This window comes from Cimex lectularius, unplaced genomic scaffold (genome assembly GCF_000648675.2).
Source record: "Cimex lectularius strain Harlan isolate CLEC.00 unplaced genomic scaffold, Clec_2.1 scaffold107, whole genome shotgun sequence".
Classification (NCBI taxonomy): domain Eukaryota; kingdom Metazoa; phylum Arthropoda; class Insecta; order Hemiptera; family Cimicidae; genus Cimex; species Cimex lectularius.
Genome location: NW_019392698.1, coordinates 953,273 through 977,774, shown reverse-complemented (window position 1 = coordinate 977,774; position 24,502 = coordinate 953,273). Strand labels below are relative to the sequence as shown.

The 24,502-nt window shown below is 34.4% G+C and overlaps 1 protein-coding gene across 1 annotated transcript in view; it reads left to right on the top strand.

The window, feature by feature from the left end:
• LOC106670715 (Down syndrome cell adhesion molecule-like protein Dscam2) overlaps nt 1-20,598 on the top strand; it is a 548,059-nt gene extending 527,461 nt beyond the window's left edge. Inside the window, exons 18-37 of the mRNA XM_014401282.2 lie at nt 1,899-2,047; nt 2,117-2,248; nt 2,417-2,584; nt 5,225-5,536; nt 5,594-5,740; nt 5,870-6,025; nt 6,097-6,236; nt 6,367-6,523; nt 6,624-6,775; nt 7,464-7,584; nt 8,719-8,817; nt 8,889-9,074; nt 9,137-9,430; nt 9,495-9,641; nt 11,897-12,046; nt 14,145-14,311; nt 14,382-14,454; nt 14,522-14,683; nt 18,268-18,433; nt 20,270-20,598. Of these exons, the coding sequence (XP_014256768.1) occupies nt 1,899-2,047; nt 2,117-2,248; nt 2,417-2,584; nt 5,225-5,536; nt 5,594-5,740; nt 5,870-6,025; nt 6,097-6,236; nt 6,367-6,523; nt 6,624-6,775; nt 7,464-7,584; nt 8,719-8,817; nt 8,889-9,074; nt 9,137-9,430; nt 9,495-9,641; nt 11,897-12,046; nt 14,145-14,311; nt 14,382-14,454; nt 14,522-14,683; nt 18,268-18,433; nt 20,270-20,444 (3,253 nt within the window). The 3' untranslated portion in view covers nt 20,445-20,598. The remainder of the gene's footprint in view (nt 1-1,898; nt 2,048-2,116; nt 2,249-2,416; nt 2,585-5,224; nt 5,537-5,593; nt 5,741-5,869; nt 6,026-6,096; nt 6,237-6,366; nt 6,524-6,623; nt 6,776-7,463; nt 7,585-8,718; nt 8,818-8,888; nt 9,075-9,136; nt 9,431-9,494; nt 9,642-11,896; nt 12,047-14,144; nt 14,312-14,381; nt 14,455-14,521; nt 14,684-18,267; nt 18,434-20,269) is intronic.
• The last annotated feature ends 3,904 nt before the right edge of the window (nt 20,599-24,502 follow it).

The window sequence follows — 24,502 nt, the reverse complement described above, 5'->3', positions numbered from 1 at the left end:
TTTTCCAACTAACCTAAATTCAACGCCATCCTACATACAACCCATTTCCCAACCCTCTGGAAATTTTCTTCTATCAGGATGCTCCCAAAACATAAAAACCTTCTGACCAATCAGCCTTTTGCCCGTTATCAACAAAATACAGGAAAAGCTCCTACCGATCCACCTGTTCAAGTAAATTTCTATTAACACAATTCATAATCTTCAATTCAACTTTTGGAGTTGCCAATCAACTGTTTAACAAGCACATAGCATAGTAGACGTTATTTCCCCCTCACCTGATCTAAAGCAATATTGCCCCGGGGTGCTCTTGAATATACACCTATCCTTTGACCAGGTATGGCACTCTGAACTATTGTAGAAGCTCAATAACATTTTACCAGCAACCTTATACTAAGATCTTGTCTTAACAATCATAAGATAATTTAATTATCTCATATCCATCCTATTCTACCAGGTATCCCACAGGGCCGCATCCTTACTCCTCTGCTTTACTCAATTTTCGTGTTCAGCCAATCTTAGAAGTATCGACCACTTTTTCACTGACAAAAACTCTAGATCAAGGTATAGTCTTGAAGAAACAAACAAATTCGGTTGTTACTGTCAAGCTTTCAACCTATTTCAAGATCATCAGGGCAAAATAATCTTAAATATGTCCACAGATTGATGTATTTATGTTTTTTACAGGCAATCTCAAATTTCCTTGAAGACAAACACAGTCCTAACATTGCAAAGGACTGTCACAGTATTTCAACAATACTGTTAGTCCTTGGCGGTATCAAGACTGAATGCGCCTTCCTTTGTGAATGTGAAACATTAGCCTGATTACGGTAAAACCACAGTAAAGCAATTCTCAAACCAAAAGAGGTGTGGGAAGAGTGCTTAGGCTCTATAGGAAAAAGCACACTTTCCAATAACTATAATTATAACTTAAAGGGGTTTCACAATAGATCTAAGTAGTTCACAGTGGAGGAAAGGATGTTTTTTTTTTCTATATCTATTAGGTCTTGTTCGAGATGAAAAATTAGCCGAAGGTCATGGTTTCGAATCCCGCTCGTGACACTAGCTTTTTCATCGCTAACGGCCGGCGTTCAAGTCCGACACTTCTGCAACATTCACAGGTCATGCCGGTTTAGTATACCGGGTGCCCGGTTAAACCCATTAATCTCAAAGAACTCGTCAAACTGACAACTCTCCCCGGTTGTTTTTATTTATTTTTTTTATTATTATTATTCCTTATTATTATTACGCCCTAACATCCAAACCTTCTATCTTAGGTTAGCTATATCTCTTCTGAGTGCTATAAAGCTCTGACTTCAAACATTCACTCGTAATCTAATTTATCCTATTGCCATCCAAGCTTTAATTTTTCTTTTTATATATATATATTTTTTTTTTTTAACGAGGGTTCGCAACAGCAGAGGTCATATAAACCCTGAGGGTGCCGGTGTTTTTGAAAAAAAGCCCATTTGTAAGTATGTCGGATTCGAATGCAAGGCCGCTGGATTCGAACCCGGGACCTTTACCTTACAGTGATGAGCACCGTGTCAAAGACTAAACCTTGCGGCCACCGACACCCCCCAGGAAAGGATGTTTAAAATCCTATTCAATCCCCCAAAAACCTCAGCTTAAAAAAAAAAATCTGAACCTTTTGTCAAAAACCTGTTATCCGCAAGCATCAGTGGCCTCGTGACAACTTCACACTTGGCATCAGTCTCTTACTTAGGATGGAGCCCATCTCATTCATCATATTGATGTAATAATAATGATAAACAGCGTCCATTACTGAATGGTTGCTGCTCAGTTTTCATGCTATTGTTTATATTTATATACAACATGAACAACTAAAAAAAAAAAAAATATATATACATTAAAATTTATAATTGAATGTTTGTTCATAGATATTCAGTAAGAGAACAGCTGCTGGATGAAGGGATGGTTTCAGAACTAGGAATATCCCACGTATTTCGCCATGATACAGGAGTTTTATCTTGTTATGCGACAAATTCCTATGGACATGATGAAATGACCATCCATCTTGTAGTTCAGGGTATGCAATACTAACATCACCCTCTTAAATGAAAATAGTTTAAATTATAATTTAAAAAAATTTATACAGAACCGCCTGAATTGCCTAAGAACATAAGAGTTGTGGATCAACAAAGTAGGACGCTCCAGTTGTCTTGGACTCAACCATACGCTGGAAATAGTCCCGTCACAAGCTATATAATTCAGTACAAATTAATTTCAGGTAGATTAATTTATTTTAGTAACTGACAGGAAATCGTTCCTTCGTCCTTCATTATAATGCACATGTGCAATTTGCAAAGGCATATTGACCAAAATTCACAATCACTATAACGTATTACATACAATAAATTAGAATTTTTATTTCATATTTCATATGATCCTCTTATAGAGCCTTGGGAAGCACAGCCATCGAAGATCGTTGTTCCTGGGACTCAAACAATGGCCACAGTCACAAATCTTCACCCAGCCACTTCATACCACCTACGTATTTTAGCTGAAAATAAATTGGGATTCAGCGATCCAAGCGAAGTCATTCAAGTAACAACACAGGAAGAAGGTAATATAAAATAAAGTGTTTTTGATATTTTTCTGTAAATTTTATATTCGATTCAATATCTTCGCAAATAGAACTAGTTACTGTAGTCGCAGTTTTAAAAACCAAAATACTCTAAGGAACTTGCTCATTGTAAGAACAATAAAACGGAAGGAAAGGGCAAGGGATTTAACAAAATTATTGTAAACGATGATAATAATTGAAATGAAAATTGTCCAAATAAAATAGCTAAGGGTTGTTCCACAGACCTCTGATTGAAATCAAGTTACTTACATAGAAAAGGCCAGCACCGGCAGGAGTAAATCACACAAATAGCTTTGAGATCTTTTTTTTTTTCACTAGAACTCAACTCCTAGTTTGTGGTGGGAAAGGTGGGATTCAGACCTTGAAACAGTTTATTTTTTTAAACAAGCTCATAAGTCTACTCTTCCACAACCACTTTTCTTCTCCCTTTAGGGCGGAGCCAGGGGTCAAACTGTCTTCCATCCTATTTTATTTTCCTTACATCATTCAACACAGATGTCTTGAATATTGCTGTAATTTTTAAACAAATGCTTAAGCATCTTAAATATATGGAAGATGCACTATAAGAAAATTTATCTAAAAATATAGTAATGATTTCAAGGGGACCACTGTGGTCAAGTGGTTAGGGTGTCTGACTCGTATTGCCACACCCATGGTACTGGGTTCAAATCCTGGCACAGCCCATAGATTTTTAATCGTGGAAGAAGAATAATACGGAAAAGTATTATAAAGTGGTTTGACCCTCCACAATGACCAACACATTGGATTTTAAGCCCTCCAATCTGAGAGGGATTACTTCATAATAAATGATTTTACATAATTTAAAAAAAAAAGCAGTTTCAAATTTAAAATGCCTTGTGGAATGAACATTCGATATTGCTAAAAAAGGACTTGTTAAACATGTACGATATCGACATTGGTTTTATTGTAAGATTTCCTCTTGTGGTCTGCAGATTGATGAACTTATTTCTTGGTCTGCCTATCCTCATTGATTTTTTTTGTTGGATACGTTTCGGCATTTCTGTAACTTCAGTGTAGAGTGTGACACAAGCCAGCCTTTGAAGATGGCAAACTGCATTTTGCAGAATGATCAGAAACTACTTTTAAGTTCATCACTCTGCAAACGCATTGAAGGAAATCTGACAATTCAGTTTTTACAAATTATCCAAATATACACATCCCACATTAAAGATGGCAAAATGTTAAAAAGTATTTGTCAATGATTGGAAACGACCAAACTACAGGTTCATCACCCTGTGTAATATGGTATGGTAAAAAAGATAAGCGGGGTTCGCGCTCCCCAGGCACTGCAGACTTCTGGCTTATTGTACCTTCTTAGTTCCTTAGTTCATTGCAATAGACTCAATCCTTCTCCTTAGAAGTATCAGGTCATTGACTGTCGCTGCTGCAATGTGATTCCCTAAGCCTTTTCCATTAGGTTAGGTTAAACCTCCATTGAGCTGTTGCTTCGCATTCAAAGATGATATGAGTGGCTGTTTCCTCCTCCTCATTACATAATCTGCAAATGGGATCATCATTGTATATTCCTATATTGTGTAGAAGTTTTCTCAGATGCTAGTGACTGGTTAGTAGTCCTACCACTCCTCTGAGTTTGGCCCTCTCCAATTGCAGCAATGCTTTTGCCAGTCTTGGTGAGGGTTCATCACCCTGTAGACCCAAGGGTTCACCCCCCCTTTAAAGCCCTCCATAATTGAAAGCTAACATAATTATCCAAAAATATCACCAACAATAATGATTATTCGCTTGAAACACTTGGAAAAATATTGGATGGATATTCATGGTGAGACTCGACATTTTGGCTGATAATCCACAAGTGGTACCATATGTATTCCAGCTTACACTGGATTATTTAAGCATCATCGACTTGATCAGGCCCCATGAAGGAAATCTCAGAATATAGTGTATATTCAGACCCAACACTGAAGGTGGGGGGGCCGCGGTAGCCGAGTGGTTAGCGTGAGAGACTCTCGGCTCGTAGACCCTGTGGTCGTGGGTTCGAGCCGTCATCTCTGGTCTTTTTTTCACGATACCTTCCCCCCCCAAAAAAAACGAATACGCATATAATACATTATCTTTGGCTAATATGCAAAGAACAAAGCCAAAAAAAAAACCACTGAAGGTGTCAAAATCTTGAAATGCGTCTAACAGACAAAATATCAAAATCAGATATCAAATTATTGGATTTATTTCTGAATCTTGGCTCAGAAAGGGAAAAAACTTCATTTTCCCAGAGTATAACTTTATCCAACTCAACAGAAATGACATATGCAGGTGTGGGTCTGCTAATTAAAAACAAAATACAGTTCGTTCACTTTTCAAAGGCACAATTTGTCAAATCAGAAGGCCATCCATCTCTACATTCATCATCACCATCATCAATATCCAGGCTCTCTCCTCCATGCTAGAGGCAGGAAAGCTTAGGCATTGAAAAGAAAAAGAGAAAAAAAACAGTTTGTGCACTTGAGCAAATTAAGATTTGTATTTATTATTATTATATTTTTTATTGGTAAACCTTTGTTGTATAATTCAAAATAAAACCATGTGAAATGTTGATGAATAGTGACCATATATTCATCGATGTTTATGTGCATATTTCAGTGCCATCGGGTCCTCCTCAAGATATCAGAGTAGAGGCAAGAAGTTCGACTGAATTGTTCGTCCAGTGGGAACCACCCGCTCGAGAATTTTGGAACGGCAACTTACTCGGATACCATATAGGATACACTAAAATGGGAAACACCGCGAGCAACATGCAGGTGAAAACTGTTGAGATTGGTTCACAGTACGGGGGTCAAGCTATTCTGGACAACTTGGCCATGTTTACTTCCTACTCTATAGTTATAAACGCCTTCAACAGTAGGGGCCCGGGGCCTAATTCAGGACCAGTCCGGGCCCAGACTAAGGAAGGAGGTAACTGACGTACAATTTTTAAAATAATAGATAAATCTTAACAATGATGATTCACAGTTCCGACTGCACCCCCTGAAAAAATAAACTGCATGACTATATCATCAACGACTTTGGAGATTTGGTGGGATTTGCCAAGTGTAGAAAATAGAAATGGTCATATTCAAGGATACAAAATCAATTATTATCCGTGTGAAGAGTGGTACGGTAAGTAGTTTTGCATTTAATACTCGGTGACTGAATGGTTTTATTATATTAACAAAATAATAATCGTAGTTTAGAAATTAGTTAATTTTAAATTGTTTTATTAATGTTTACATTATTTTAATATTTTAGAAACTGCAAACATTGATATCAAAGCAACATTAAACTTAAGAACTACACTGACAGGCCTTCTCAAATTTACAAATTATAGTATATCCATTTTAGCATATACTAAAAGCGGTGATGGAGTACCTAGTGCTCCAATTTTTTGCCGAACTGCTGAAGATGGTATTTGTTTAATATATAGTATTTAAGTCTCTTTCTAGTGTTAAACTTAAACTATGCTGTTTATCCTTCAGTTCCTACAGCGCCTGAGGATATTAAAGTAGTAATGAGCAACATCAATCAAGTATTAGTAAGCTGGTTACCACCAAAACAGTTTAACGGAGATTTATCTGGTTATACATTTTACATGGGAATGGTTGAAAATGGAAAAGAAGTGCGTAAAACTAATTTTGTCACAAACGCTAATAATGTAAAGTTGTCATACTACACATATTTAATATTGTCTTCAAATATAATAGAACAGTGGTATTGTATTCTAAATACTTCCAAATATAAATTTGCAGGGAGGCACACACAAGCACGTCTTGAGTCCGAACATCCATCATCATGAAATTATTCAAATACAAGATGCCATAACGTATCAATTTTGGGTAACAGCATCGACAAAAGTTGGAGAAGGATCTAGCACCCGTGTTGTCACGATAACACCAACGAGCAAGAGTATGGTAACAAAATAATATGAATGAAATATAAATATACCAAACAATATACTCAGATTCTAGATAATACAACTTTGTACTATTCGATTGTTATTTGTTAGTTCCAGCCAGGATTGTATCATTCAGCCGTAATTACCATACTCCTTGGAAACATAACATAACTCTCGAATGCAAAATCGTCGGCATACCTTTACCAAAAATCTCTTGGATGAATAATGGAAAACTGATTACTAGCAATTCAAATCGGTTGACGGTTAGTCTTTCAAAAAGTACAAACAAGTTTAGAGTAGAAATCACATTTTTCCTTTCTTTTTCATTTTTATTTTTTATCGTGTTTAATTTTATTTTATCTTCCAATTTATTCATTTCATTTATTTAATTCCTTAAAGGTAGGGTGAAATGCTGCAGTAGGGATCTCGAATTGGCAACATATCAGATACAGTACAAGGGTTTTTATGGGTGAACGGCGAATATCAAAAGGTTACTAAATTTAAGAATAATATAAATCATAAATACAGTCTGTAAGCTTTAGTAATAACATAACATTTGCTGAAAATGCTTTAAACATTTGCTCACTTTCTTGTTATTAAATGGAGTGATACAATTGGCTTTTCTTGTTTATTCAATCACTAAAACATCTACTTTACACTTTACAGCATATACTTGTTTCAAAAGCAGCCATGTGTAAGATAATTGCACAGTAATTGGTAAAATGGTTTTAATTTAAAAAAAATTTCTATTTTAAAAAAATCCTAATTTTTAATATACTTTCATTTAATTTATTCCCAAGTTTATTTTTGTTTTTATGCATTTTTTATTTATCAGCTTTTTCCTAGCTTTTTATTTCAAAGTGACACTTGAAGAAATCAAGATAATATGTATTTTTTAAATAAACAATATTTCAGAGGCATAACTATTAATTTATTTCCGTTATGTTATAGTTAAAAAAAGATGGCTCATTGCTCGTAAGGGACATACAATTTTCCGACAGGGGAAATTATAGTTGTCACATTGAAAATCAATTCGGCGAAGATTCGATAGTCTACAATGTTATTGTGAGAAGTATGAAAACCATATTTTTTTTTTTAATAAAATATTCATTTTAGATACATAATAATTTTAAAAAATGTACAAATAAATATGCTCCACTTTCTTAACATATCCATTGCAGTTCATGGTCCGATTGACCAATTAACATTTTTCAATTAATTAATATTTATGGAAGGTATTAGTTGGGATAAAAAAGTGTCACGAACGGGATTCGAACCCACGACCTTCAGCTTGATACGCCGCTACTCTACCGCTTGACTTCGTGGCTTCGATCCGCTCGGACACTAACTTCCCATCTCAGCCTCACCTCACGAATTTTCCCTCCTTTTTGCCATTTTTCAAATGTCGTGTAATCTATTTGATTCTCGGCGACAAATGAAATGGTCACGGAGGGAAAATTCGAGAGGTACTCAAGCATCTCATATCAGGTAGCATTCCTACACGCTCTCTACACGGCAAAATACATGGCCAATAAACGGCATCCTTCAATTATTGTAAGCAACGTGTTTTTACCTGTTAGACATATAAGCAGGCTTTGGCCCAAAGGAAGTGTCTGTGTGATAACCTCACATGGCCTATCCTTATTCCACTGAGGATATAAGCTATAGGATTTATATTAACTTTTTAGTATTATATAACTAACCTAATTGTTAGTTGATGGGGTACTTAATATTCCGCACTTCATAGTCATGCTAATAAATACATTCACTCTCCACCCACACTAGGGTACACAACAATATCAACACTATGTGCAATAAAAGAACTAACTAGAAAAAAACCTCTAAGAATTGGAACAAGCGACCCAGATACTTGCTACCGTGCTCAAGAACAATTCTCGTGTCAGATGGCATTCCTACATGCTCCTTATGGAGAGCCAAGGAATTGCACACTTTGTCCACCTTTACCTGTTACCCTCCAGACCTACGTCTCTGTAAAAGATTATTTTGTTATTATACACACATAAGTTGCGTTATTTTTTATTATGTAATTAATTGCGTTACCGCATTATTAAATCAGTGATCAAAAATATTATATAACAGCTGTAAAACGAACTTGTTTGAAGTACTTAGTTAATTCCTTGAATAATAAATAAATAATATTTTTTATGTTTTAATTCATTTATTATATTATTATTTTCATTTTTAGTTCCACCGGATCCTCCCGTGCTATCAATTTCAAATGTGGAAACGGACAGTTTGCATCTTAAGTGGAAAATGAAATCAAACTATGATATTCCAGTATTAGGTAAATCATTCGAAGAGTAAGAACTAATACAACAGAACATATAATATGTAATATTATAATAATATATTCAGGGTATATAATTAATTACAAGAGGGAACATGGCGATTGGGAAGAAATACAAATTAAGGGTAAAGAAAATTTCCATATACTTCAAAACCTTTGGTGTGGAACGCGGTACCAATTGTATATTACTGCATTCAATAAAATAGGCACTGGTTTACCGTGCGATATTGTAAACGCATCGACAAAAGGAACAGGTATAGTATAAAGACAATTTTGTATGTATAAGACATTTAAAAGGGTTGTTTTATTTTCTTAGCCCCTGTCAAGCCTACCGCAACACAATTGCTCACATTCAACTCCACCGCCATAACAATTTGGTTGGACGTTTGGGGAGATGGAGGGTGTGAAGTTCTATATTTTATGTTAGAATATCGAGATGAAAGGAGGTCGGATTGGATTTTAATATCGAATCATATAAAAGCTAAAGAGCGGGTTTACACGATAAACGATCTACAACCTGCAACGAGATATTTCATTAAGGTCACTGCTTACAATAATGCAGGATCCAATTTAGGAATTTATAACATAACCACTTTGGCTTCAGACGGGAGTGAGTTGTGAAACTTGAATAAATTCCTGACTCTCCAAATATTAATTATTTAATTGTGTTTTAGCTCCAATCCTGCCAAAAGCTGTACCATCGCCAGACTTAAGTAGCAGTGCTGAAACGTACGTAAATATGAAAATTATTTGGACCATAATTTTCATTGTCCTTCCAGTTCTATCGATCAGCATGGGATGCCTTTATTTAAGAAAAAGAAGTAAGCCATTCTTTTGTTTCCATTTGAATAAATAAACATTTATTGACTGTAGCATCTACATTTAAATCAGATTGAAATTTGACTATTAAATAAAAAGTAAATTTCACCTAGCGTAAATACAAATTCAATTCATTTTTAAACTATATGAATTTTTATAAAACATATGACCTTTTATTTTTACGCAGGCTGATTTATTGGAAAACTAATGGTTTCAATGTTAATTTTTCATGCAGAATCTTCAGGCCCTATTAGATATAATAAGTTGGCGCATTGAGACGACCTGGTGATCAACTTTTTTTTAATGTAATGCCATTTTAATTTGTTTTTCACATATTTTGAATCCATCTAAAAAAACTGATATCAGAAACTCAAAAATACATCATTTTGTCCTGGAGATATTGAAGTAACTCAATAATTCATTATATTTTGTGGTCCAATTGGCCAAATAACTTCTTTCATGTGTGGTGATTAGTGACCGTTAATCGATAATTATTCAAGAATGGCACAATTACACAGAAGACAAACACTTTGAGTGAGTAGAAATACTTTGATTGAATATAAAAAATATATTTTGCATTATATAAATTCACTTTTCCACATCTTAAATGTATTTGTTAAATTTAAACAATGTTTGTAAATCCCAGGCCCTGAAGATGATCTCAATAAAGATCGAAACGTTGGCACGATAAAGAAAATGTTTTTCTGAAACCTACATCACAACAGACCGCATCTCACGATTTCTGAATAATTAACTTCTTTCAGTTAATTAATCTTTATGTAAGGTATTGGTTGAAATGAAAAAGCTAGTGTCACAAGCGGGATTCGAACCCATGACCTTCGGCTCAACACACTGTTGCTCTACCACTTGAGCTATCGTGGCTTCAATCCACTCGGACACCAACTCCCCATCTCAACCTACCTTTCGAATTTTGAAAATGGCAAAAAGGAGGGAAAGTAGGGAGTTGGTGTCCAAGGGGATCGGAGTCACAATAGCTCAAGTGGTTAGAGCAGTGGTGTATTGAATCGAAGGTCGTGGGTTCGAATCCCGCTCGTGACACTAGCTTTTTCATTTAACTCAATAATATTTATTTAAACCAGTTATATGATAAATTGAAATTACTGAGTTCTGAAGGAAAACATCAATCCCTCTAGAATTAATTAATCTATTAAGTTTTGAGGTTGACATTTTTTCACACATTTTGCAAGACCTTTCCAGTGTAAAACAAATTTAAACCAGAAATTTAAAAATTGGTGAAACATCAATTCTTATATAACTAAATAATTTTTTTTAAACTAGTTAAATGATAAATAGAAATTATCATTTCAACTCCATACCTCCAGAATGAATTGATGAAATATTGAGGATGAATTTTTTCTTACATGTTGTAAGTCCTTCCCATTGTAAAAAAAAAAAGATACCAGAAACTCAAAATTTCATAATTTTGTTCTGGAAGTATTGATGTTTTCCTTCAGAACTCAATAATATTTTGAACTAGTTAAATGGTAAATGGAAATTATCGAATTCAGAATAAAAACTTCTATATATTCAGAATAAATTCATGTATTTTAGAAGTTTTGGTATCATTTCTTTCTTTTAGAATGGAAAGGACACAGCAAAATGTGTGAAAAATATCATTCTCAAAATTTCAAGAATTAATTAATAATTAAGAACTCAAAAAACTTTTTTTTTTTTTTTTTTACCCACACCCCGAGGTTATGTTTGTATTCATTAATGAGAGGAGCCTGGTTCAGGAGGGGTTTAAAATATATACTTTTTTTCCATTCAAAATAAATGTATGTTGACATAAGGCATAATATTTATATATATCAATGAATATTATAAATAAATAAAAACATATATGCTTAGAACTCTTTGAGAATGAAAAGGACTCAGCAAAATGTGTGAAAAATATCATCCTCAAAATTCAAGAATGATTAATAATTAAGAACTGAATGGCTTCAATTTATTATATAGCAATAAAAGAGAATTGTTTTTTTAGAATCTGAAAAAATTGGACATTATGTTTTGGGAAAAAAGTTGATCACCAGGTTGACTCAACAAGCCAACTTCTTGAAATAGCACTAGCATATCTATGTAAAACTTTTGGAACCTTTATTGTTTCTCAATAAAAATAGGCAGCTTAATAATAAAAGACCAAGTCCTTTATAAAAACAAACATAGCATACACATACCATCATCTGAATCTTCACAGATATAATCATTACCATTTGATACTTTTTGCATATTTTTACAGAAGAAGACATACACTGTGGCATGGGTGAATCTCCTTCAGTTGCACAAATGCAAAATTTGCATAACAGAGACCAACAGTATGCAGTCCACAGCGGGCCCACGCATACGGCTCATAGTATCGATTCTACTACGTATAAAACAGATTCTACAGGTATTTCAGCTGTTTTATAGAAAAAATAAATCTACAAAAATAAAATGAGTACTAAAATTTAAATAAATTTGTCATAATAAAGCAATGTAACAACATAAACACAAACAAATAATAAATATGCATCTATTAGACTATAAATAAAATAAAATCCTTTTAATATATGAAAAAAATTTAATAAAATGTTTAATCTTTCTTCTTAATCTTTTTGTTGAAACTTGTTAATACGAATATTAAATGATATAATAAAATTTTATAAATAGTAGAAGTTTCTATAAAATAAATTGTGCTCGTACTAATATTTAAAAGTACAACCAGATTAATAGAACATAAATCAATTTTTACTTCTGAGGATGTTATTTAACTTTTTTTTAATATTGTGAACAAGATAATAAAGAAACAAATTCATTTTTCTTCTGTGTAATATAAATTGGGTCACATTCATAAGCAGCAGCCAAAAACATCATTACCAATTTTTTTTTACATATTGATATTAAATAAACAAAACTTGAAATTGAATATTTTAAATTACTATAAAAATTGAAAATGACATATAAATAAATTAGACACCAATTTCAACCCTGATTTCCTAGCTTTATTATTTATCATTGAAGGCCGATACGATACTTGACAATATTAGTCACCAACATTTATTATTATATATTTACATATAATGTAAAACTTGTTAATAGTTTAACTTATATGAAAGACTCATCTCATTTATTTTCATGAAAATATCTGATAAATACGACAATATACATTGTCATTTCTCATCGTTGAAAATGTCGTCCAATTTGTCATTGTGGTCCATCAATAGAGATAAGACTAAGAGAAGCAAAGAATGATGAAGGCTTCCCATATCATCACATAGTTTTGTGAAAAATTTTGACTTCAATGGCCCCGACTTGATATAATTAATCATTTGAACAGACTACTCCAAAACTTTCTTAAAGGAGGCATTTCTGTGGAGAACACAATGACTGCTGCTGCAATACTTTGATTTGTCTTTTATTTTAATAATCACTCTGATCATTCGGCCAGTCATTGCTTTTTCACCATCTGAGTGCAGGTCAATACAATCAGATCATGGAATATCGTTAGTTGTAAAAAAATAGTACAACAAACTCATCAATTTGGTTGTCTGGTTGTGCAGGTGATGGAAAAACTGCATGCTTCCTCAGAAATCCTGACTTCAGCCACTAATCCATATTAGAGTAAATAACTGATCATTGAGAATAAATTTTCAAAAAACAATGGCTTTTTATATACAACATTGGAAAAATCCAGGGTGTATCAGAAGCAGCAGTTCCCGGTAATGAAGGACCCTAGTATCAACAATGACTAGGAAACTGATCGACTGACCAGTCTAGTCCCATCTGTCTCACTTACCTCACTTATTTTGCTTATGTGTGCCAAACTAAACATAGAATAAATAAAAATTAAAAACTTTCATTTTTAGTTCTCATTGTTATTAGTCATTTTAATTTTATTTATTCATTCTACATTTATTTCTGTAATCATTAATTTTTCTCAAAATTCGCCGCGGACCACCTAGTTACGGTTAGTGGACCACAGTTTGGGAAGCCCGGCATTAGAGCATCAGACATTGGGGAAAACAACAAAATTACCCTTGTCTTAGTATCAGGGTACACTAGGGGCCACTTAGGACAAGGCCCGAGACAGAGTAACCAAAATTGATACTGTAATACAAGAATCAATTTTACAGTATCAATTTGAGAGAGTGGTTAGCATGAGAGACTCTCGGCTCGTAGACCCCGCGGTCGTGGGTTCAATTCCCGCCGTCGCCTCTGGCCTTTTTTTCACGATACCCTTCCCCCCAAAACGAATACGCATAATAACATTGTCATTGGCTAATATGCTAGACATTAATCAAACATGAGTTGTCTTTGAAAAAATGTGCCTTCCATGTTGATGATTGGAAATAACTTACAGGAGAAGAAAAAAAAATTATAACTAAATAAAAATGTTTTCTTTTTGTTAAATCAACGTACTTACTAGTATGTGTTCATTTTTAATTTTAATCTTTTGCTTGATGATATAAAATTCAAAAATATTTATTAACTCAACATTATGTTTTCAGATTATATTGAAGATGTTTGCCCTTATGCAACTTTTCAATTAACAAAATCTCCTTACCCAGAAAGTACATTTAGTGGTAACGTATATAGTGGCCCGTATCATTCTGTCAGAGGATCATTTGTATATCACGATCTACCCTCTACAGGGGACACATACAAAGGGCGACATGTACGTATTTATTTATTTTAACCAGAAATGCCATTTTAAAAATATTAACTTTTATGGTTTTAATTTCTAGTCAAAAGATCCAGAATACACAAAAGTCAGGCGGAAACCTATAAGGTTGAGGGACCCACACTCAGAAAGCCAAGGTATGTCAACAAAGATTTTACTGTTTAGCACTGCATAACGTTAAAAAAATGTATATATAATTTTTAGAATCTGATAATTTAGGGAGCACAGACTCTGAAGTCAAAAAAATCCTAACACTTCACCTTCCAATATCTGAATATGATACCCATGGGAGTGATAGTGACATAGATAGTCGAGGAATTGCAACAAACCAAGATTTAGTATCTTTTCGCCATCGTTTGTCAAGAGGTAATTAAATATTACTTGTTGTTAAACCATACAATGAAAATAGAAAGATTTTTTTTAAACTTAATTGTTGGAGGAATAACTAAGTTCGGGGCTGAAATGACAAAAAAAACTAAGTTTCATGTGATTATGTTTGCCCAAGTTTAAAAATTGTCTTTTCATAGCCTTTTCACCATTTTAGCAAAGTGGTAACTTTTAGTCAACTTTCTATTTTTTCTATGCTTTATTTTATTCTCGTTTACTTTTATTTTGACTTCAGTTGGACAACCGACCTTACTTTTTAATTAGCGTTTTTCACTTATCATAGGAGATTTTTAACTTGGCCTTTTGACACCATTTTTCTCACTCTTTTCTTCCAGCTTTGGTATCACGGTCGTGGTGGTTGTTGATAAAAGCAGCAAACTCAATTCCCAATTTTTATAGTCTTACAAAAGAGAGGCCCCAAAACTGACCCTTGAGGACTCCCTACGTTAGTTTTGCACTGCGAGATCTGCTTATATACAATTTCCGCTTCCATTCAAAGTAACTCGTAATGATCATAAAGATATTTTGCAAGCAGTCTTTTCGTTTGGTCCATTCAAAGAAGCAAAATCCTCTTGGATGTCATGTGAAGATAGTATCACGATTTTTTTTTCCCCCAACTAAAAAGCAACAAGAAAGAACAAGGTTCTCATCAGCCTTAAGCTCCTTCTCCTCCCCTTGGAAACATTGTATGTCGCATTTTTAACTAATAATCAATAGAAACACACACTACTTTAAATTACTTGTTTGGAAATCATCCAAAAGCCAAACAATTTTTGGCAGTTCATGAGCACTGGTCATCGTTAACAAGGTGACCCCTAAAATGACGATGTAGTTGTTCATAATTTATGTAATATTAGATTATGTTAAAATTATTAATTTAAAAAATGTATTGCTATTTTATCAACTTTAAATCTGATTTTACTACAGTTGGTGATTCCTCGTTCCTCAAGCTGTCCAATTTAAACATTTATAAACATTTTAAAAACTGAAAATAATTCACATACAGCATCTTTAGTTCATGGGCCGTATGGCATTTCTAAATGTTTTAAAACAGGTGCTGATGTGAAACAGGGATGTGTATTGAATCTTTCCACCTCTTTATTTCCTGATGTGTAGCCGACAACCCTATTATCTTACAGAGAAACCTAAACTTTTTAGCACAGTATTGTCAGCAATGGAAGTTAAAAGTTAACCTCTCCAAAACTGAAATTGTTATTTTTCGCAATGCTGCTAAATTAGCTGTTTATGACAAATGATCCTATAAGGGAGAAAAAGTTGACTAAATCAATACAAGTATCTGGGACTTTTGCTAACGCCTCGTATCTCCTTTACCTCACATTTAGAGTATAGAGCTAGCATACTCTCCCTAGAGTATAGAGCTCTCATGCCTACGAGAAAAAATTAAAAGTTATTTCCTGAAAAAAGAAAAACTGTTTTCTTTGCTATCCCCCCTTAATGGTATGCTAGTTTTAGAAACTAAAATGGAACCCCTATTTTCGTATACCCACCAATTTCATCTAAAATGAAATACTAAAGTTGCTGGGCCACAGTTTACCAAAAATCACTGCCATAGAAATTATTTTAAAAAAAACTCTAGTGGTTCTAGCAGTGGATTTCTTTGACACAATATCATTCTGACTTTTCAGAGCCTTTGAATTCTTTCTTCTTAGGAATTCCAGTTAATTGGCCTGACCAACAAAATAAAAGTACCAAAGCTCCAAAAAGCAACAAGTTTCTATTTCTGACTGCTCGTTTTATACAAAGCTCTAATAGGAAATATTATTGATGAATAGATCTTTGAAAAAATTAATGACATTTCTTTGAGCTTCATTGGCTTTTTAAACTGAGGGGGGAGGGGAACTGCTGTTTTTAAACTACAAGCCATAGCTCCAAAAAAAGATTCCATTGCTGAAAGGTATTGCCTAATTAATTATAATATCTTTTACAAAAAGTGAATCTACATACTCACCCCATCATTATTTCTGTTCATCATTTCAATTATAATATTGTCATTCCATGATTCAGCAGCATTTCATGGTTGTCACTATTCCTCTGCTTTGGAGAACAGAGTGCTTGGATGCATTCTTAGACATGTCCCAAGCTTTTGACGGAGTCTGGCACCCAGGAGTTTTCTTCAACTAAAGCAATTCCTATCCTCTCCTTATCACCAAATCCTAAAATCCTGTCAAACAGATCATTGCTCCAAAGTAACCTGCGGCAGTGAGTTCTCTGAGACAGACCGAATCCATGCTGGTGTCTTTCAAGGGGGCATTCTTGGTCCCACCCTATATACCATTTACACTGCTGATCTACCGACACAAAACCATCCTTAGAACCTACAGAGATGATACCGAATCCTACCCAAGCCACCTCCAGTATCCAGGAGCATCTTGAGCTCACTGAAGAATAGTGCAAAGTGTGGAAGATGAAACTGAATGAGGACAAATGCACCCAAATCATATGAAACAAACAGCCTTGCCCCATCTATATGTTAACAGTAAAAAACTTCCTCTACACTAGTAAAATACATAGACAGTAGACTGACATGGACTCCTTACACATTGCTCAAGCAACAAGAATAAACGGACAATTTGGACAATGATGAAGACTTATAGAACCAAAATCAGACATGACGGTAAAGTACATACTAATTCTGTTCAAAACATTACTTCGACCTATTTGGAGGTATGGAGCGAAACTGTGGTGTACCACCAAGCCATCTAACCTCCAACAAAATCAAGCATTCTAATCAATAGTCCTCAGACTCCAAACTTCTTACTATTACCATCCACAATGACATTAACATTACCTTTGTCAAAGAATTGATCCATTCCCAATTTCCCACTTCCTCAAGTTTCTCTCCATCCTTTCAACCCATCCTAACCCAGCCCCTCTCCACCACCTCCCATTCCAAGAACCAGAAGAAGATCCAAGTTGGTTCGCCATAACCAGATAACAAATTGAGTGCCAGTATTGGCTTCTCATAACACATGTCCGTAATACAGTGTTTTGCCCTGAATTGTATAGCTTTAAGATCAATTTGCAATATGTGTAATTCATGTACAGTATATTTTTTTATTACAATGTTCTTGAAGATTTAACTTATTTTTGGTGTCAATGTCCTTTTCTTCCTGAAGTCAGATTCACACTCAACATTTTTTGAATTGAAACCCTTTCAAGGGATGAAATTATTTACAAGCAGATAGGTCAGCCTCACTCTCGGCCACACAATTATGCATGCTACGATTGGAGAATTTGATTTGAGTGGTCCATTGATAGTGCTTTGAAACTAATTTCTGTTTTATCTCTTGTATCAATTCAATTTTTTAATACTCCGTAAAATACAGATAAATGTCATATCTAATTTTTTTAAACTTTGATTAACTTATTTTATTATGTTTCTGGGTCACTTGATATGTTTTGGTAAATGAAATATTCAATTTTGCCAGTTTGTTTACATTATTTTTCTTAATTATTGCTTGTAATATTTTATGTTAAAAAAAAATGTTTTTATTTTTCAAATAAAAGTACATTATAATAAACATAACCAAAAATTATTACAGATATGAATAAGGGAGGAGAAGAATCAAGCTCTTCGTCTGAGAGATCACCTACTGGAGCTAGGATGCAATGTCCACATAATAGAAAAATAAAAAATAAAATGCAGTCCAATAAAAAGCATCATAAAAATAATGGTTATTCGAGTCATACTGAAGAGACTTCTTTCAGGTAAAAGAACTGCTTTTGTCAATTAATTTAATTTATAATATATATGAATGAGACTTGGTCATAAACTGGGTTGTCTGATATTTTTTAACAACAGAAATAAAAATTATACTCAGGTACCTAGATTAGATTTATTTGAGGTGGCTGAAGTTATAAGCACTTCATCCATTAAATAGTATTGTGCTCTTCCTTGTATGGAGGAAGCTCACTATAGTTTTGCCTGTGAGTAGAAACTTTTTACTTATTAGGCCTTCCAGTAACATAAAGATAAGATTATTTCTGCCTTCAGCAGATATTTTAAAGTCTTAAGTAAGTTTAATCAAAATGTTTTGGACAAAGTCTGTTATGTGATTTTCCTGGGGTGTTGTTCTACCAGGCATATGTTTCAACTTAATTCAACAATTGCTCCTTTCTTTATGGCAATTTGAAATTTCACAGGACTCTAGTCCTACTGGGTTACTGAGGAACTTTCCCTGTTTAACCCTGGTTAAAGTTTTTTTTTTTTTTTTCCACCTGACTGTACCAAAATAAACAACCAATTAACATAATAATTGAATTCAGAATTACTAATTCACTACGGTGTTTGGGATGGTCAGTCCCGCTCACTGAAGTTAGGCTCCTTTATTCATTTATTCGTTAATGATGTGAACCAAACTCGCACCATTTTCTTGATTACCCTTATTTTATTTTCTGATACTGCTGAACATTCCTGTTGCCAAGTGTATCTGCTTTTCAATTTTTTTCACATCCACTGCTTCCTTTGCAGCTTTCCTTTAATTCCCCTGTGACCTGGTATACATATCTTGTACACTTTTGTCCCTTGGGTGACTAGAATAGATTCTCCTTAAGGATAATGAAATCAGAAGCATCAGGACTAGGTTAAAGCAGTATTGCATATAACTATGAGCCATTGAGCATGTAATGCTTTTAGTTGGAAGCGTAACAAAGCACCACACCAGCACAGTGGGCCCAAAATAGCAAACCAAGTTCCCTACTGTGATCAGTACAGGTCCTGGTTGTTGATGAGTTGAAAGAAGGCTATACATTTGTTTTTCCCTGTAAAAAAATTAGCCCACTATGTACAGACCATTGTGATAGATTTTCAAGCACTCGTTGTAAAATACATTGCCCTCCACATCGTCTGTGAATTTGACTGATGACAGAATGTTAAAATAGTGCTGCTAAAATATTGCTGTGTTTCACAGCAATATTTTTTTAGATAGTAGTACACTCAATGTACTGCCTTGGGGAAGACCATTCTACTGCATGTACCAGCTTGAACATTTATTTTCTTCTTTTACCCAAATTTTCTTCCATTCAGTAATGCTGGTTGCTACCGGCTAAAAATACTTCCATTTACTCTCTCATCACGGATTGTCTTGAAAGTTTTCCATCTCCAGATTTTATCATAAGCAGTTTTTACGCTAAGAAAACATTGCTATTACTTGCTTCCTCCTTTTAAAAACTCATTTTTAATACCTTCCTATGGACTTTAGGGGTAGAGTATTAGATATTTCTCAACCACCCTATTCACAAGCATTACAGCTAAACTATACGACGGGGTACACAATATTCAACAATGGCCCTCTCACACTACGCATTCACGCTAATAAATACATTCACTCTCAAAACAAACAAACAAACACAAACACACACACACACATGCTGACATTTTCCTTTATCATTTTTTTTTTATATGTAGTGCCAGCATCTTTAGATATAAGAAAAAAAATTTCTATTTGTGCATATGCACCAATACAAGAGTTTTGCAATTTTAAATTTTTAAATGTTATCGCCGGCCTTTAATAAAATTAGATAATGAACTAATTATTTTTCTAGTTTTAATGATAGGATAAATCCACCCTGCAGATTCTCAGATCCACGTTGTCGTCCGAGAGATTTGGCTGAACTAGATTGTGATATTTCCAACATGGGCTTGAGAAGGTCTTCAAGAGGTAGTGTAGCCACACCTTACAGACTTTCGAGGGAATCTACATTTCAAATAGATGTATAATTAAATGTGCCTTCCAAGCAATTATATTGTTCACACTTCTTTATATTGATGTTCTATATATTAATCTGAACTATTTGACACAAATAGTTCAAAATAAATGTACCATTTTACCTTGAATACTTATGATGTATTAATGTTACCTTATTAAACAAAAATAAATTTGTATTTGAAAATGTGTTTTTCTTTAGTCCCTACACATTCAACCTTTACAGAATGGTGTCTTTATGTTAACTTATGATTTTTCCTTCTCGAAGGAGGGATAATAGGTCATCTCAAAAAAACAACAACCAGTTTTTCTTTCAATCCACGTTTCAGATTTATTTTAATCCTTCCTCGAGTTAACGCAGTAGTTAAAACAGTGGTCGTCAGTCATTAATATTTTGTAACAGTTTATTTTAAAAAAGAGCCAGTGTGGTACATATTTAAGTCTTTCAGACTCTGAACAAACATTTTAATATTTTGAACCTGACTAGACTAGACTCTTTATGTTATTTCTTTTATGCTTTTTCATTGCAATAACATGTTCGGAATAAGTTTATACACAATCTATATTTATCAACTGTAAGTCCTGTAAGTAAAATTAAGTCCTCCTAATGCTATGGTTGTAGGGAAACAGCAACACTAAATGAAACAACCTTAAAACGAGGATTATATAACTGTACACTGCACCACAAAAAAATTTTTTTTTTTTTTAATTTGATGTTTTTGCCTTTTTTTTGGGGGGGGGTTGATTAAAGATTTTAAAAATCCTTTTCTCCACTGCGTCTTATACAGATCTACTGTGGAAACCCTATAAATTATAAGCGTGCCTTGAAAAGCGCATTTTTCCTACAAGGCTAGGAGCACTCATGCAATTTTTAATTGCACAACAGTTTTGAAATGGTTTAGTTTGTTATCTACTAAACTGGGCACATTTGAGTGACTAAGTAATTTTGTTGTGGGTTGTGAGCATACAAACAGCTAATATATTTTAGTGTTTTCATCGACATCATTTATTTAGCTACTGTGTGTGTTCTCGAGTTAAGGAGAAAGAACAAAATGAACAAAAATAAACGATATTGTGTGCATCCTCCCATCAGCCAACGTTTGAAAAAAAGGACAATTTTATCAATAAAATTATAAATTATTTACAAGACCACCCAGAAATTTTTTAAAATTATTATCCAAAGAGTGTCAAGAGATTCGATGTTCTATTGGATTTGATACAGCCTAACATCACCTACCAAGATATTAAATGGAGGAAAGCCATTCCTCTGGTCTGGAGAGGACATGTTTTCTTGCCAATATGCCGAGCAAGTACTGACTGTGTTCATAGCACATGAAGGAATTGTGTAAATGTTTAGTTGCAGTGTGCGCGAACACCTTTTTAACTTTTTTAACTCTGTGATACAAGTAAGTTGCGTACAGTAACACAACAGAACATAAACTTTTTAGTTGGTCAGATTTACAGTTGCATGTCAGTTGTGTGCATGCTTTCACACAATCCCTTTGCAGTCATTCGTGGAACCAAACTGTTGTGTAACTAAAAATTGCATGTGTTCACCTAGACTACACACACACCTCTTTTGGTTCGAGGACTGCCTTATTGTGGCTGTAACCAGGCTAATGCTTGACATTAACAAAGGAAGGGCGATGCCTCTGGTTCCTTCTGAAAGAGTCAACATGTTTCTGCCTCTGCTTTGCCCAGCTTTAGGTGGTAGTTAAGAGGGCAGTGTCCGGTATAGAAGCATATAATTTTCCTTAAATCCTGCTTGTTGAGAGAGAGGAGTCGCCTTTTTGAGAGATTGATAAATCTCTTAGCTTGCCTCATACCTGGTCCTTTCGTCCATTTTTCCAGTTCCAACTTAGCACACACTCCAATGCACCTAGTTGAGGCTCTGGTCCCATAGGTGAGTGGGCTGTCCCTTTTTTGGCTAGTTGGTCAGCATGTTCAATTTCCTTCTCTGCCTTTATATCCCAAACTCACTCTAAGGTAATCTTGTTGTGTTTTCCTAGAGCCATTAGGCAATTTATGCACCCCCAGACCAGTACAAAGCTGAAAGCATGTGTATTTAGTGCCTTTATTGTTGTCCGAGAGTAGTAAATCTGTGCACCTTTAATATTTTTCTTTATCAACTTCTGTGTACAGAGTGTATTGCATGGACCTCAGGTTGGGAAATTGTTGGGATTCATCCAAGAGCTTAGCTAGGGTGTAGTTCGGCCCTTTTACCCCTATACCTTCTCACTGTTCCATCTTCGATCCATCTGTGTACCCCTTCCTGAAACATGGGGTTTCCTTTCCTCCAAAGGCCTCTATTTATTATTTATGACCGTTTCGAAGGGTCTGTCAAAGTTGAGTTTTTCTTTCATTGTGTCAGGTACCGTCATACCCATCTCATTTATTTCTTACCAATCAACTTATTATGCAGTTTCACAAAATTAGGATGGACACTATCAAAAAATCATCTCATTTATGTTAATTTTCTCCAGAATTTTGTGCTGACTTCTCCTTAGGTGCTTTATTAATTCCTTATATCTCAGGAGTCAGTTCGCACTCTCAAAAGTCACATTTTGTACATAAATATGTAAGGGTGAATGGTCGAATGTGGTTTCTATTGCCGTAGTGGGGCAGGTATGCATTGCCCCTGTTATATTTCTGTTTTACTGCTTTAAAAATTATTCAGAAATCGTGAGATGCGGTCTGGTGTGACGTAGGTTTTAGAAAAACATTTTCTTTATCGTGCCAACGTTTCGATCTTTATTGAGATCATCTTCAGGGCTCAAAGTGTTTGTCTTCTGTGTAATTGTGCCATTATTGCGTGTCTTGTGCTTTAAAAATGATTTAATAATATAATTACATGGAAAGTGTTGTTGTAGCCAACTATGAGGCAAACTGCTTAATTACTAATTTGATTTAAAATCCCCACAACATAAATCATCAACAAGGGCAGTTAATCTTTTAAAAATACCTTTGCTCACTGTTTTGTTGCTGGCACGAACCGTAACGACCACGAAAATGCCCATAATTAACAAAAAAGTAGCCAGTGCCATTGCACTCATTGAGGATGTAAGAAATCAGCGATATGTGGCATGAATTGTAAGTTTGCTTGAGACCGTCGGGCTGAAACTGGAGGATATGGAGCCACCCAAGTAAGAACCAGCCAATGACCAATTTATCAAACTGCACAATCTGAGATATCACTTTTCAATTGCTTCTGAAACATCTCAAATATGCTGAAACAGCGCACATGTGAGATGTGTCCGTAGCACTGAAACAGTAAGAAACTTGCGGAATGAGTCTACATGACAAAGGCCAGCAACGGGTCCAGCACTTATCATTTTCGAGATCACTTAGTTTGCAAGAGAACACAAACATTGGATAGAAACAGAATGGAGGAATGATTTCAGACAAGTCACACTTTTCTCTCCATTCAGACAGACGATTTTATCAAGCAGCTGTACACGGTCATTTGCAGTAACTGGTGTGAACTGGAATTTCAAGGCAAAAATGGAGTTGACATTTATATGTCACTTATGCAAAAACCTAGTGACAGATATTCTTGAGGAATACATGGCGTTAATTGCTCTTGTTATTGGTGAGTGGTTATGCAAAATAATGCAAGTCTACATGTCAATGTTATGCAGTACAATCGTGATGTCAAGATGGCCAGTCCATAGCCTTGATTTGAATACAATTGAGCACTTTTAGGACGATCTCGGGCATTGGGTCAACTGAAGAAATAAACTCCTAAGTCCTACAACCTAAGTTGAGTTGAAAGTTACATTTTTTGAAGTTTGAGATGAAATTCCTCAAAATTTGGTTAACAGTCTAATTATGAGCATGCCGGAAAGATTGGAGTGCATAATAAAAACAAAAAGAGTTAACACACCCTATTAAAGATTTTTAAGCTTGTTTTATATTAATATACAAAAGTGTTTTCTCTTTTTTGATTATTTTTGTTTTGTTTTTGAGAGGTTTTTTATTGCCATACTGCCAAAATCTGTTAATAAGCCCCTGAATTATAAAAATATAGGCCGCAAAATTACTGAAAAACCAAGTATATAATAAAATATCAAAA